This window comes from Heliangelus exortis, chromosome 4 (assembly GCF_036169615.1).
Source record: "Heliangelus exortis chromosome 4, bHelExo1.hap1, whole genome shotgun sequence".
NCBI lineage: Eukaryota > Metazoa > Chordata > Aves > Apodiformes > Trochilidae > Heliangelus > Heliangelus exortis.
The window spans coordinates 3,906,185-3,920,250 of NC_092425.1; the positions used below are offsets into that span (position 1 = coordinate 3,906,185).

General features: G+C 39.3%; 2 protein-coding genes across 3 annotated transcripts in view; both read left to right on the top strand.

Moving 5' to 3' along the window:
- Positions 1-15: 15 nt before the first annotated feature.
- Positions 16-13,802, top strand: LRIT3 (leucine rich repeat, Ig-like and transmembrane domains 3). 2 transcript variants are annotated; one of them, XM_071742698.1, is made up of 6 exons: positions 16-458; positions 1,652-2,130; positions 8,557-8,862; positions 9,550-10,549; positions 11,092-11,275; positions 12,051-13,802. In XM_071742698.1, exons 1-5 carry the CDS (start codon positions 343-345, stop codon positions 11,108-11,110), a joined length of 1,920 nt encoding a protein of 639 aa, XP_071598799.1. In that variant the 5' UTR covers positions 16-342; the 3' UTR covers positions 11,111-11,275; positions 12,051-13,802. The 2 variants fall into 2 exon arrangements, with proteins under 2 accessions (XP_071598799.1, XP_071598798.1); XM_071742697.1 differs by having other exon boundaries at positions 9,550-11,275.
- Positions 12,069-14,066, top strand: part of EGF (epidermal growth factor) — a 70,716-nt gene continuing 68,718 nt past the window's right edge. Inside the window, exon 1 of the mRNA XM_071742696.1 lies at positions 12,069-12,157. The gene's annotated coding sequence lies outside the window, so the exon portion shown is untranslated. The remainder of the gene's footprint in view (positions 12,158-14,066) is intronic.

Sequence of the window (14,066 nt, forward strand, 5' to 3'; positions counted from 1 at the left end):
TGGAACGCTTTATGGCCAGTAATTAATGCATTGCCTCTTAGCAGGAGCAAAGAGATATTTCATTCCCTACTAATCCTACAACCTACATATTAAAATAGCCTTGAAACATGCTGGGTATGATTTGAAACAGAATGTGTTCTTCTGACAGAGTAAAGAATGAGCTGGTTTAACTGATCCTTTCAGGATACATTTGAAGGTTAAGCAACTACAGATCTCGGCTAATCTGCTGTAATCTGCTGTTACTAAATGGATGTCTACATTCACATTTCTAGCACACTGCACATGAGTGCCTAGGAGTAAAGTTTTCAAATTTTGTCACATCAGTTCTGCTGGGAGGAAGCCATGTATCTCTTTGTGTATTTCTACCTCCTAATGAGCTTTTTTGAAGCAGTGTGTGGTTTCTGTCCTTCACAATGCACTTGCGTTTACCATGGCAGAAGTGATGGCACTGGAACAAGGTACATATTTTATTATTTATTATATCAGGCAGTTTCTATGAAAAAAGGGCTGAAGAAATTGGAAATAACATTCTTGTCCATAGCAAATTACTTCTAGCATGGCTGAAACTAGCTGAAAACTAAAGGCATGTTTTCTACTAGTGTTATATTCAGTGTTCCTGAACAGGAGCAGATGGTGATTATGGCTTTGTACTTGCCACATAACCACTCTGAATCTTCAGTATTTGCAGAAGGTAATTTCTTCCTGCTCCGTGATTTTCCCACTGTTGTAATGTCCTTTCTGTTCTACAAACTTGTTGTCTGCTGGTGATTCTGATTTAAAAAAAAACACAATAGTTTATTTTTTTAAAATCTGTGGGGAAATTGTGGAACTTTTAATAATAAAGATTTTAATTTGAAATATGGTGATCTGGGAATTGTTGTGTCAGATTTGGAACATGCTGTTTGTCATTACTGTCTCAATGTATCCAGTATAAAGCTGCAGAAGGAAAATGTAGAGGAAGAATACAGAGAAAAGGGAGAAAAGTCAAGATAGATTTATTGAGGGGAATCTTCAAGCTAATATGTCCAAACGGTGTACCCCAAAGAAATGGAAGCATTCCTGATTCTTGAAAATGGTGAGAAATCCCATTTCTCTGTGAAATCAACTGGAGCAGAAGGTTCTTAGAAATATTTTCTACCTAAACACCAGAAGGAGGGCTGCTAAGCTCTCCTTCAGAGAAATATGCTAACATTTTTTATTTTCAGTGTATTAAAAAAAGGTAATTATAGACAAATACTTTGAATCTTTGTCATGCAGAAAAATTAGACATTGGCAATGCAATATTCTAAATTTTAGTAAAACAGATGGTGAGCAGTTTCCATTTTAGATACATGCTTGGGTTAATGCTTATGCAATGGCTTCTGGTTTTTAGTTGTCTGTAGGATGTTGAACAGAAGGTGGTGCTTACATGCTTTAGAATTAGGCAAACCTAGATTTTGTGTGAAAGTGTTGTTGTTTTGTATTCTTTTTCACTTTAAAAACTCCACATTTGTCTTTTCAGCTGTAAGTGCAGTGGATTGTTCTTTCTTGCAGAAAGTAATTTGCATTCAGATCTGAAATTCAGATCTCTGACAAAGAAACGCTGACATCTCCCTGCATTTTAAATTTTTATTTTTAATTTTTTTTTTTTTCTTTTTCCATGTGATGCTAGGTCTGTGCTCTGTAATGATCCTGACATGTACGAGATCCCTGTGAATGTTCCTGTGGATACAGGAAAACTTCGGATAGAGAAAACCGTCATACGGAGGATTCCAGCTGAAGCCTTTTACTACCTGGTAGATCTCAAATACCTGTGGCTGGCTTACAACTGCATAGCCAACATTGACATCAGCAGTTTCTATAACTTGAAACTACTGCATGAGCTACGCCTGGATGGCAACCTGCTCTCCACTTTCCCTTGGGAATCCCTGGCTGAGATGCCCAACCTCCGGACTCTTGACTTACACAACAATAAAGTCACCAGCATTCCTGCTGATGCTGGAAGGTACATGAGGAACCTCACCTACCTGGACATCTCCAGCAACAAGCTCACCACCTTGCCATCAGACCTGATGGATATTTGGCCCCCCTTCTCAGAAGCTGTTTTGTCCAAGAACACAGACATTATGGCTAGCCAGAGAGTCATTTTGGGTATGTTAAAAAGCTACATTCCTTAGTAAAATGTGCCCAAATGTTAAGTTCTAAGTGAGAGGAGGTAGAGGACTGGCCTGGGATTGCGGAGGGTGGGTTTTATCCAGGTCAGTGTTCTGGTTTGCTCTGTGATTGTTTGCTTATTTATTCATTTTCTGGTGGTGAGAGAAAACTGTAAAATGAAGATAATGACCTCCACAGATATTGTTATCTCAGGGTTATCAAACTGAAGTAAAATCTATGAGAGTCCAGTCCACAGGAAGACAGGCCATCTGGAGTATTCAGTATGCATATAAGTGCAGGACTTCCAGAAAACAGGATTTCTGGTGACTTTTCCCTCATCATGTATCTGGTTGCAACTGCAAGTATGTCCATTTGCAACTGTTTTTGGGTTTTTTTTGTTTGTTTTTTTTTTCCCACTGGCTCACAAACCAAGCAAGTAGCTAGAGGTGATGCTCCTATAAACCCTGTCCTTAGACACAGTGCTGCAGAAGGGCTACAGGAGGCAGTAAAGTAGGAGCTGACTTTGCTAAATTTAATCCTCCTGATGATCTCATGTGGGAGTCCCAGAGGTTATTTGTTTTCATTGTTTTGCAGTCCTCACCACTTAAAAAACCAAAATAAAACAACCAAACAAAACAACCCAGAACAAAACAGCAAAAGAAACCCCCAAGCCACAACCCTTTCACTCTCCTCTCCTTTTCTCTGGCAATCATCTGCAGGCTTTGTTGGTGCAGGTATTTTGGCATCCTCCTTTAGTCCTGGCAAACCTTTTGGTGGTGTGCCAGTATTGAGTTCTCTAGAGACTTGAGATGTGACCTTTGGATCATTTTTATTTGTCAACTACAGTTGGGTTTCAACATTCATCTCCAGAGGGGAATATACACTGGGCTCAAACACTGCCTTCCTTCTTTCTTTTTTTTTTTGGTTTTCTTTTTTGTTTGTTTTTTTAAATGATACTTGCTAAGGGAGGCTCTGTGCAGTCATTACAGATTTGGATCTGAGCATGCAAAATGCCAGGCAGCACTTCCCTGTGTTGTGTTGATTAAATCTACCTTAGGTAAGCTGTGAATGATGAGCTTGAATTTTCCTTCACTGACATCGTAACCTTCTGATGAGTGCATCCCAACACAGACAGGCAGTGCTTGCTATATAGGAAACTCTATAGTGAGTAAGGAACCATCCCCTTCCTCTGGAGATCAGAAAGTGCAGCTCTCTTTATGTCATGGGTTATTTTGACAACTTATTTAGTCTCCACCAAGTGTTAGTTTCATTATCTGTGTTATTGGAGCTTGCACATTTCAAGTAGTGCCACTCACGCTGACTGCCAGAGGTTTGTCCTTGGGTTGCTGCTGATGGACTGTGACAAAGCAGTTGATTTTCAGGAATGAATGGCTGATAGAAACTGTCAGGCTAGCAAGATGACCTAGGAGTTGAGGTGTGTCTGTAATTCTCCAACCATAAGAAATGCCCTCTTGGAATGACAGAGCAAGATGTGCTCTCTGGCATTGCCTCCCCTCTGGCATTGCCTCCCCTCTTTACCTGGATTGTTGGAGCCTTAGGCAGGATAAGGGCATCCCATAGATACTCTGCTCCTGCTCTGACTTGGAAATAAGGATCCCAGAGACACATGATCAGGAAGGGTTTTGAAAAGGCCTCTAGGCTGCTGTTCCAGGTGACCCAAACCATTCTGGTTAAATCACTGTTGTTCTCTGTTAACCTCTTCTAGTGCTTATCTGTCAAGTTAGTGAGAAAGTTACTCTTAATATCTAACCTCAATCTCCCTTACTGCAAACTAAGCTGATTACCTCGTGTCCTACATGAGATGGCCCTACAGAAAAACTAATTGCCATCTCTTAAAGTAACCTTTCACACATTTTCCTTCCCTGTTTGCAGCCTTAACTAATCACACCATTTCTTTCACCAGTTTCTTACAGACTGAGGTGGTTTTTCTCTTTTCATTTTCTACCATAGTTAACTGGTTTCCTTTGGACTCTTCTGGGTTTTATAAAAAAGGTTTCTTTTAAAATGTGGTGCCCACAATTGCACACTTTGATGCTCAAGAGTGTCTGTGCTCCAGCTGTATGTATTTTTAATACTAATCTTATCTTCAGTGTATTGACTGAGCATCAAGAAGGTTACATGTAAGACAAACCCGAGGTTCCCCATGTTTACTTCAGGACTCTTGGAGAAGCCATGGACTTCTTTTGCTGGGTTAGCATCTCCTTATTCCAATTCATAATCTCTGTACTTAGGGTTGTTTTTTTTTTTTTTTTTTTTTTATTACCTCCTGCTCTATGATGTTCCTCTGTGTGGACACTATGCTAAATAAAAGAGGGTCAGAAAATGATTCCTGGCCTTATGGTCAAGTGCTCACTCTGGCTCTCTCCACACAGTTTAGGGCTCTCTCTCAAGCTGTCTGATCCACACTTTGTAAGATTTATCCCTTGATTTCTGTGGGCTCTATGGGGTGCTGCAGTGGAATGAAAATGGAAATGTGTGGGTGGAGGTGATTTTTTCTTCAGATCAAACTGCCTGAGGTAATGTGAGGATTGCATTGCAACCCATAGAATAGTGCTTTTGTAATATAAAATACAAATAATATAAAAAACAAGAGTATGTTGTATGCCTGATGGGCTGGTAGGCATCTGGGATAGTTTGCAGGTGCAAAGCCTGGTGCACTTCCACTGGGGGCAAGAAGGGGACACAGAGAGACATCCTTAGTGTGGTCTCATTTTTAAGCCTTTCAGGAAGCAGTCCCTGGGGTATAAATTGTGCCTTGGAGCCACGTCTGGCTTTGTTTTGGAGTGCACCCTTTGGAACAGTTCAAAACAAAGCTGTGGAGCAAGTTGACAATGAAGCAGTGGAAATGATCAAGGGACCAGTGTGTGAGTTCATCTGGCCCTGTCTTGCTTACCTAGGGAGCTGTAGCCCAATACTTCGATCCAAATCACAGCAAAGTTTCAGCACTGGCTGCTGAACAGAGATTGAATTTTCTGGTGTGAGTGATGGTGGTAGCAGTGAGTCCCTGAGAGGAATCCAGGATTTAACAGAGTGGCAGCCAGCTGAGATCTTGCCTCTGTTGCACGGGGAGCTGCCAAAGATGTAAAATGCTGCAGGTCCATCAGGCTCCCAGCTGTTGTGCCGGGCCACTGGGTAGATAAAGCTTTTCCTGCTTTTCCCCCAGTGATTGCTGTCTGTAGGAAACACTGGGACACTGTGCAAGAAGTGGGTTTTCCTGTTTTGAATCATGGATCAAAAATTTTGTAGCTTCAGGTGGAAGAGAGCTTTGGATAGGTCGGCCCAAGCTGTGGTGAATATTTCCATCAGCCCCAAAACTTTAATATTTGACAAGCTGCCACTTTACAGACACTCCAAAGGAGTACTTTACACAAGTCATGGTCTGAGACTGGTTACTGATTTACAAAAGAAATTTTACTTGCAGCTATTTCAAGTGTTAAAGTCTGTATTGACACAGCCCAGGGAGCTGCTTGCTGAGAAAGCTGCAAAAATGTGCATGCATAGACACACAGACACATATATTTGCTGTTGTACGTGCAAGCATGCATAGAAGTGTGAGAGTAAATTTAAAATATGCTAAATTTAGAATAAAAAAAGTTTTTTAGAACAATTTATAATCCATATTTAATGTTAAAATACAGTGCAGAGGTATATTGTAAAGCATACAGTGTTTGTTTTGCCTTCATTAGTATTTCTTTCTCAGCACACTGAGATGCCTCAATATTTCTACAGAAACGTCCAGGGTTTATAGAGGCTTGTTGCTCCTTCAGATACACATGCCATTGGAGCCTTGTCATTATTTTTATTTTCTCTTCTCAGGAAATTATTTTTTCCTGGGGAGATTCTATCTCATTCTTTTATTAAAGCTCCCGTATTTTTCCATTTTCTTAATTTTTTCCTTTTTTAAACCTTCTCTTTATTCTTTCATATGTTTATTCTCACTTTTACCATCTTGTAAACACAAGCTGTTAGATTTCAGAATGCCCTTTGTAGTTTGGAAACCAGGTTTACATTCCCATTTGTGTTCTCTTCAATAGCTAACTGAAGTATAATCAAATTCAGTGTTTCATCCTTGCTTCCAACTCAGCAGTGCTTTCATCTTTTCATTTTGGGGATTCACAGGATTTGATGACTTTCAATGGCTGTGCAAGCCTACTAAAAATAACGTGGATGCTGTCAGATATTGGCAAGACACAGATAAATAAAAGGAATGAGCTGTAGAGGCAAGGAAGGAATTCCTGTGGCTGTGTATGTTATGCAAGTCCTTCTTTAGCCAGTTTCACTGGTAAATGTGGTGGATAGGGGAGATGAGGTCACTAACTGGAATAAATCTTCCTTTGCACTAAAACCCAGGAGTACAGAGTGTCCTGGGATTATGGTTTTCTTCTGAAGCAGAAATGTGGCTTTCAGAATGATCTGAGATGGTCAAATCTGTATCCCAGGCTGGACTGAACAACCATCTAAGAACCATCCAACTTTGCTTCAGCATTCCTTCTGTTTTGGCAATTTCTGGTACTTATTGTTACAGCTTTGGTCTTCTTTGAGACACTGGAAGGGTAGGAAAGACAGTTTTGTGTATATATTAGGAAAAATTTCTTCCCTGAAAGGGTTATCAAGCAGGCTGCCCAGGGAAGTGGTTGTGTCACCATCCCTGGAGGTATTTAAAAGCCATGTAAATGTGGTGCTTGGGGACATGGTTTAGTGATGGACTTGGCAGTGCTGGGTTACTGGTTGGATGCAATGATTTGAAGGGTCCCAAATTCTAACTACAAACTAAAACCTGTCTAATTTAAAAGGTGAACACAGATAATTACATACACGTGCAAGATTAGGCAGAATTTTTATTATTTTTTCGTTGAGCCTAGAAACATGGAAAACATTTGGATGGTGTCTCTTGGGAATGTATGTGTGAAGTTCCCAGGAAAAAATTGTATTTTGGAGATTTTTGTTTGAAAAGCAGTTGCTGATACAGTTCCTTGATTTCTCCTTCTGTGTTCCAGCTGGCAATAAGTACAGAAGAGATGTAAAATATCTAATGTCTGAAAGGGGCAAAAGTGGATTGTGATGTCAAAGTAAAGGAATCTCTTCAGGTCAAGTCTTGTTTGAAGGAGTGGGGATTAGTTAGGGTTTACCACACTTTTAACCAATCAGTGCTATTGTGTTAAAAATAACCTAATCTTGGCCAGGTAATAAAAGGAAGCAGTAGTTATTCATGTATTCTTTCACCTACAGGTTTCTTCCAGAACAAAAAGCAGAATTTTTTCATTAGCTGTTTTGATAATTCCTAAAAATTCATGCTGAGCAATATTAGCAGGTGTTTCAGGTTTTTTCATCTTTTAATTGTGGTTAAACTAATGACTTTTTTGTTGCAGTAATCTGTAAATTCAGTAGCAAGGGGTTCTTGCATACCACCCCTCATTTCAGAGTTTATGTTCTGTCTATTATTATACTTAAAAAAAAACCAAACCAAAAAGGAAAAGGATATGCCCAAAAGTGTAAGTCAAATGAGAAAATATTTGATCTCATGGTTGTTATGCTCTGTGCTCTTTTACCTGGTGAAGCTGCTGTTGCTCTGTGGAGGTGAACACAGCAGAGTCATCAATACCAGCTGAGGGTTTAGACTTTCTAATCTCTTTCACCACAATAAGTTCAATGAGAAGAAGCCTCCCATTTAAAAACCTTTGGAATCAAGAAGTAAATGTTCTGCCTCTAGCAGAAGTGGAGGGATAGCATTCTGTGAGCCATCATAAAAATACTGTAGTCCTCAGCTTTTTTCAGGGTTCTGCCCATTTTTCTACTCTTCTGCTACTCTTGTTGAATGTTTCAGAGGTCACCCTGAACTGAAGCCAGATTTCTATGAATATTGGTATATTTCAGAGTGAGATAAGAATTACACTGACCTAAAACTTTGTCTCCCTACCCCTTATCCTTTTTTCAAGAGGAACAGATGTTGCTCTAAACCCATAAATCATCATGTGCACTGCAAACATTGAAAAGGATCTAAGATAATCAAATAAAAAGGAGTAAGAGCAGAGAGGAGTGGCAGGATGCAATAGCCCTACGTAGCTATCTTTCCAGAAGGGTACAAACAGGTGAAAAAGACATCAAAGTGTCTTTTTTCCAAAAAAATAGCAAAGCTAAGCAAAGGTAGTGTCAGTGTAGTACTACGTTCCTGTAAACTTCTGTGAACAAAAAGTTCAGCTTAATAAATATTCATCCTCTTCTTCCTCGCCTCTGCAAAATCTCCCCTGCCAATCAGCTGAAAAAAAAAGACAAATTGAAAGAGAAAAGATTAACTAAGAACAGGTCCATTGCTCTCCCAGATTGTACTTGGTGGCAGTCGTGTCATACTGTAGTGACAATATCCAGATATTGTCTGACAACATTTTTTCCCCCCTGCTTCAGGTCTGCAGGACAACCCGTGGTTTTGCGACTGCCGCATTTCCAAGCTAATCGAATTTTCCAAAATCGTGGACAACTTGCTCATATTTCTTGATCCTCTGGTTTCGTGTAGTGGACCCGAGAGCCTGGCAGGAATCTTGTTCCAGAGGGCTGAGTTAGAGCAGTGTCTCAAACCATCCGTGATGACATCGGCGACAAAAATCACCTCCCCGCTTGGAAGCAACGTCCTGCTGCGCTGTGATGCCACGGGGTACCCAACACCACAGCTTACTTGGACTAGGTCAGACAATATACCAGTGAACTATACAGGTATAATTGCTCTTTTCTAGGAAATGGGAGAGCCCCTTGGGTTGCTTGTGCTTTGAGATCATTATAATGAGTAAGAATGGACCAGGTATTGCACCAGTGGGATCCATGCAACAGCTGTTGTGATTTTTTTTTTTCTTTGTTTGGTAACTGCTGTGAGATATTTATGCATTAACTTAAATATAAAAAAATGTTTCTTAGTAATGCAAGTAGTTAGCAGTTATCTTACATCATAGCTCTGAAGAAGGTAATACCCCAAAGCAGTGAAATCTCTTAAGACAAATGTCTGGTGTGTTCAGAGTCACTTGAATTCAGTGCAACTTGTATGTCACTTAGCAGCTTTAAGAGACTTGATTTCTCTTTATTTGTTTTAATTTTGCTCAACAACGCTGCAAATTATATTGGAATTCTTCCAGATATTCAATCCCATTTTGACCAAAGTTGAGCATTTTTCTGCAAAAATATAACGGGGCAGGGAGTTCCATAGCTTATTTGGGGAGTTTGCTTTGGGATTTTTTTGTTGGTTGGGTTTTGGTTTTTTGAGGTTTTTTTTTTTAATGGTTTTAATTATGTCAGGGTTTTTTGTTTACTTGTTTGTCAGAAATAACTTAAGGGAAGAAGTAGTCTAACAGTGTTTACTTTCTCTTTATCTCCCTTTTATAACATTTCACTCTTTGCATTTTCCTGTAGTAATTCAAGAAACACCTGGAGAGGGTGTCAGATGGTCCATAATAAGCTTGACAGGGATTTCATACAAGGATGCAGGAGAATACAGATGTAAAGCCAAGAACTTAGCAGGAATGTCAGAAGCTGCTGTCACTGTCACAGTAGTTGGTGTAGTTACTACAACTCTGTCACCACAGAAGTATGGGAGGAAACAAGAGGCAGAGAAGCAGAATACCACTCAGGAGGAACCCAAGGAGGAGCCTGAGAGGACAACCACACCTCTTCCTACTGCATCAACCACCACAGCACTGGTCAGCACTGAAAGATCCACGAGCACTCGGGTTCCTGAGAAGAAGCAACCCAGACCTGTGATCAATGGAAAGAAGAATTCAAAGGCAGTGACAAATGGAAACAAAAAGCAGACTGGGGAATTAAACAAGAAAGGTGTGGAGGCAAAGCAGACTGGGGAGATGAGCAAGAAAGCTGGGGAAATTTCATTGAATACAACAGATGTGGCTGAGCAAGATGTTACTGTGAAGGACCTAAGAGTGATCAGTGAAACTGATGAAAGGGTGACCTTAACTTGGAAAGTTGTCAATGCCACAAGCAGCTCTGAAGTGACCGTGTTATACTCAAAGTATGGTGACAAAGATATGTTGCCTCTCAGCACTGATTCTAGCAAAACCAAAATCACCATTGATGGTTTGAATCCTGGCACTCAATATATGGCCTGTGTCTCACCCAAAGGAGTGCCACCTACCAAAGAGCAGTGTGTTATTTTCTCCACTGACAGCCTCAGTGATGAAAGCAGCTCTGAGTTCTCTCTTCTGATATTGGTCAGCAGTGCAGCGTGTGTGGTTTTTTTACCTTTGATAATTTTCTTACTCTACAAAGTTTTAAAACTTCACGTGAAACCCAGAACTGCAAAGGAAGCTGAGCTTGCAAGAGAGACCTACGTGAAATTTGAAACTCTCTCTCTGAAGCCTCGGGCAATGAATGCAGGAGAGCAGCTTTGGGCCCGGAGGTACACGGATGAGTCAGAAAGACTTCTTCTTTGTTCTAGGGCAAGCATGGATTCACAAATGACCTTCAAAAGTGAGGGCTCTAGGTCTGAATATCTGTGTTGAACATGGGGGAGGGAGGAGGAGATGGAATATACAGTTGGCAGGTGTAATCCAGAATGATGATAGTGCCCCTGAAAGCAGGTTGGTGGTCAGAATATATTACCTGATGTAATGCAGGCTGCTGGATGGGTAGGGTGGTGGGTAGGAGGGAGTGTAGAAGAAAAATATTGCCTGTTTATTTTCTTTTTGTGTGACTTTGGATGTGAAGAGATGATGTTAAACATAACATGAAATGGTTGCCTGGTTAGGTATCTTCTGTTTTGGGGTTTCATTAAAATATCATTCTATTTTTTCTTCCCTTGTTTTCCTAAAAGATGTGCTAGTTGCATGCATTACTCACAACCTTCATAAAAATGATGTACTTAAACCAACAGGAAAACAGCTTAAACGGCTGTTGAGCTCAAAACCTTATTTGAAAATACACGTTTTCTTCTGCCATCAGCTTGTGCTTTGAGGTGTGATGAAGCTCTGTTTATATATTATCTTGGACTGGAAGTGATCCCAGGCCAGTCAAGACTGAAGCTAGGTAGCCACAGTTTATGGACTCTGGAGAGGTATAATATGCAGCATATTGTTATTTTGCAAGTGCTATGGCAAAGGAGCTTCTTCAGTATTCTGAAGCTCAGGTAAGGTATCATTATGAGTAATTCTGTGACAGATACTATTGATAATATTATTTTACAACAAATGATCTTATTGCAAAATCTCAGCCTTATTAGATGCATTTGTCCATATACCTCAGTTTCAGAAATCTCTAGAGAAGAAATTTTGTGTAACATGACACACTCTTCTATACCTATGTATTGCATATTGCACAATTTTTTGTTCTACACTGTACTAATCAACACATTTTGAAATACAGCAAGAGGAGATTTTGTCTTCAGGCCATGATGCCTGGGGACTGAAGTTCAGTGAGCATAGTGAAAGTTAATTGTGAGCATGCTTCCCAGTGTTTATAAAAATCAAATATTATCATTAATAGAAAAAATGAGTCGAGATTTGCCCATTAGTGGTCATAATGAATTGTCTATTCTGAGGCTATTTATTTATTGCCTGAAGTAAATAACACAAGTTTTATTGGTCTAGGTTCAGACATTATGGTTAGGAGTACATATGCATTGAGAGCTACAGTTTTTCTGAAAAATTACAACTGCATTGTCTTCTTGGACATTTCTATGCCTAGAAGAATTGTTTCTTTTGGTAGGAAATTGGGAGTCTTCTCTTTCAAAAGGCTGAAGTATTACTCAAAGCTACAAACCAAAGCTTAGTTAGTTCCCTTGAAAATAGTGGCATTTCTTGGTGTCACTAGTGCAGAATTCTGCTGGAATGCTAGAGAGCTCACCTTGTAAGGCAAGAGAAAAACACTTTGCCATCATTTTATTTTGGAGGTTTTTTGGGCAGAAAAGGCACAGAGTGAAAAATCTTCACAGCATTTATGTGATGATGCTCAGTGGTCAGGAATAATGGAATGAACATTTGAGGCCATGGGAGCTCTTGTAAGGAAGCAGGTGAGATGTTAAAAAGTGCAAAATGAGCTTACCTGCCATATACTTGTAGAATTAACCCTGATGTTCCTTTCTGTGTTACTGGTATGTGTGGTTAAAGAGTGATCCTTCTTTTTTCCATGGATATTTTTAATTGCAGTGCAAAATGTTTCTAGTTTTCTAAGTGGAATTCTTCTTTTTTGGCAGCTTTTTTTGAAATTCGGGTTCTTTTAAGGAATAACATTATTTTTGTCAAAACCAATGTTCATCTGACAAGAAGGATATGTTAGACCAAATTTTTAACAGAGTCTGAAGTATTAAAATATTTGTCTTTATTTTCCACATAGGTAGTGTAGCAGGTGGTTGTTGCTGAAGGTTTTCCTTGTTCAAATGTGTAAAAAAAGTGATTGTAAAAACAACATACTTGTCATTAATGAGAACCATTATTTTCACTTTTTTTTTTTTTTATTCCTGGAGAATATTTAGTTTCATATTTGAAAGCTTTGCAAGAAACATGAATCCAATTGTGGAGTTGCAGATGATACCTGAATATATTGCACTGAGGTTGTGCAAAGCTCATTTAAGAGAGCTCACTTGCAAATGTAAAACTTTTTGGTTTGACTAATCCTTGTGGAGTTAGTATGTCCTGAAGTTAGAAATCTCTCTGGCCACGTGTGCTATCAGAATATCAGAGATAGAATATATTGTGGAGGGTGTGTTCTTTTGAGAAAACATGGGGTATGTTATTTTTCCCACAGTTCTTGGGATAACAGTTATAGAACCCAGATGTGCTGCTGTACCTCGTGTCAAAAGGGCAAATTTGCTAGGGAAGTTTGATAGGAACTTGATGCAAAGGCCAAATAAAAATGTGTGCCCTGCATCACCCAGGTTTGGTTTACTTAAAAAGATGAAGAAATACTTCTGGCAACAGATGCAAAAAATTTGTACTGGGAATTGTTAATATTAATGGTGGAATCATTATGAGAGAGATTTGGTCACCTGAAATCAATTTGTGTAATATCTTCTGAAATGCAATACTGACTCTACCATCACTGTGAGCAGTGATGATGATAACCTGTGCTTGTCTGGTAGGAGATTCTGGAGAAGATTAAACCAATGCCTATGCATTGCCTTTCATATATTTTGCACTTTGCTAGCTCAGTTCATTCTGCATTTCACCAAAGTTATACTTCTTCTTATGCACTGTACCTGCAAAAGGTGTGTCAAAATTGGGTGGTTAATGAAATAACTGAGTAAAGTGAGCTGAATTCTAAATAGACCTAATTTTTACTTAAAGCTTGTGGAACTTAACACTTGTCATAGTTAACCACATCCTGGCTTGAATGTGCACTTACTAAGCCAAACTTTGGGCATCCATTCAGCTATTTTAGTCCTTGTTACACAGTGGACTTTGAATTCCTTACACTGTCATCAGATTCTCATACTTTTCTCAGGCAGGGAATTAAGAGAGAAAATTCTCCATGTACCATGTGTGTCTGTACCATGTCTGTAATGGCACAAAACCACATCTGTAATAGCAAAAACATTCAGACTTGGGCTATATCAAAGAACCTCAAGAAAAGACACCTTAAACTCAGTACCTTTTCAAAGAAGTAATTAAAATAGAAGTTGTTCTGATGTGAAAATAAAATATTGATTTTATACATAACCACGTTTGCCTGACCCTTTCATCTTCGTGCCTTTAGACAAAATGTGATCAGTGCAGCTGGAAATGTTGCATCAATAATAATTCTGGCTAGGGTGTGAATCCTGCACATAATATACCCTAATAACCCATCATGAACTATGATTTTTATTTTTTTTTTTGTTAGATTTGTGGCTAAGAAGTAAACTAACTTGAATTTCCTTTGTGAGCAGAGATGAGATTTCAGAATGAATCCTTTTTTTTTTAAATTATCTGATGGTGTAGACA

Excerpts from the sequence above, each read along its gene's own strand:
- LRIT3 (XM_071742697.1), top strand. The coding sequence starts at position 343 with ATGTATCTCTTTGTGTATTTCTACCTCCTAATGAGCTTTTTTGAAGCA. Across the intron at positions 459-1,651 it reads AGTGATGGCACTGGAACAAG|GTCTGTGCTCTGTAATGATC; the intron begins GTACATATTTTA and ends ATGTGATGCTAG. Across the intron at positions 2,131-8,556 it reads TAGCCAGAGAGTCATTTTGG|GTCTGCAGGACAACCCGTGG; the intron begins GTATGTTAAAAA and ends CCCCTGCTTCAG.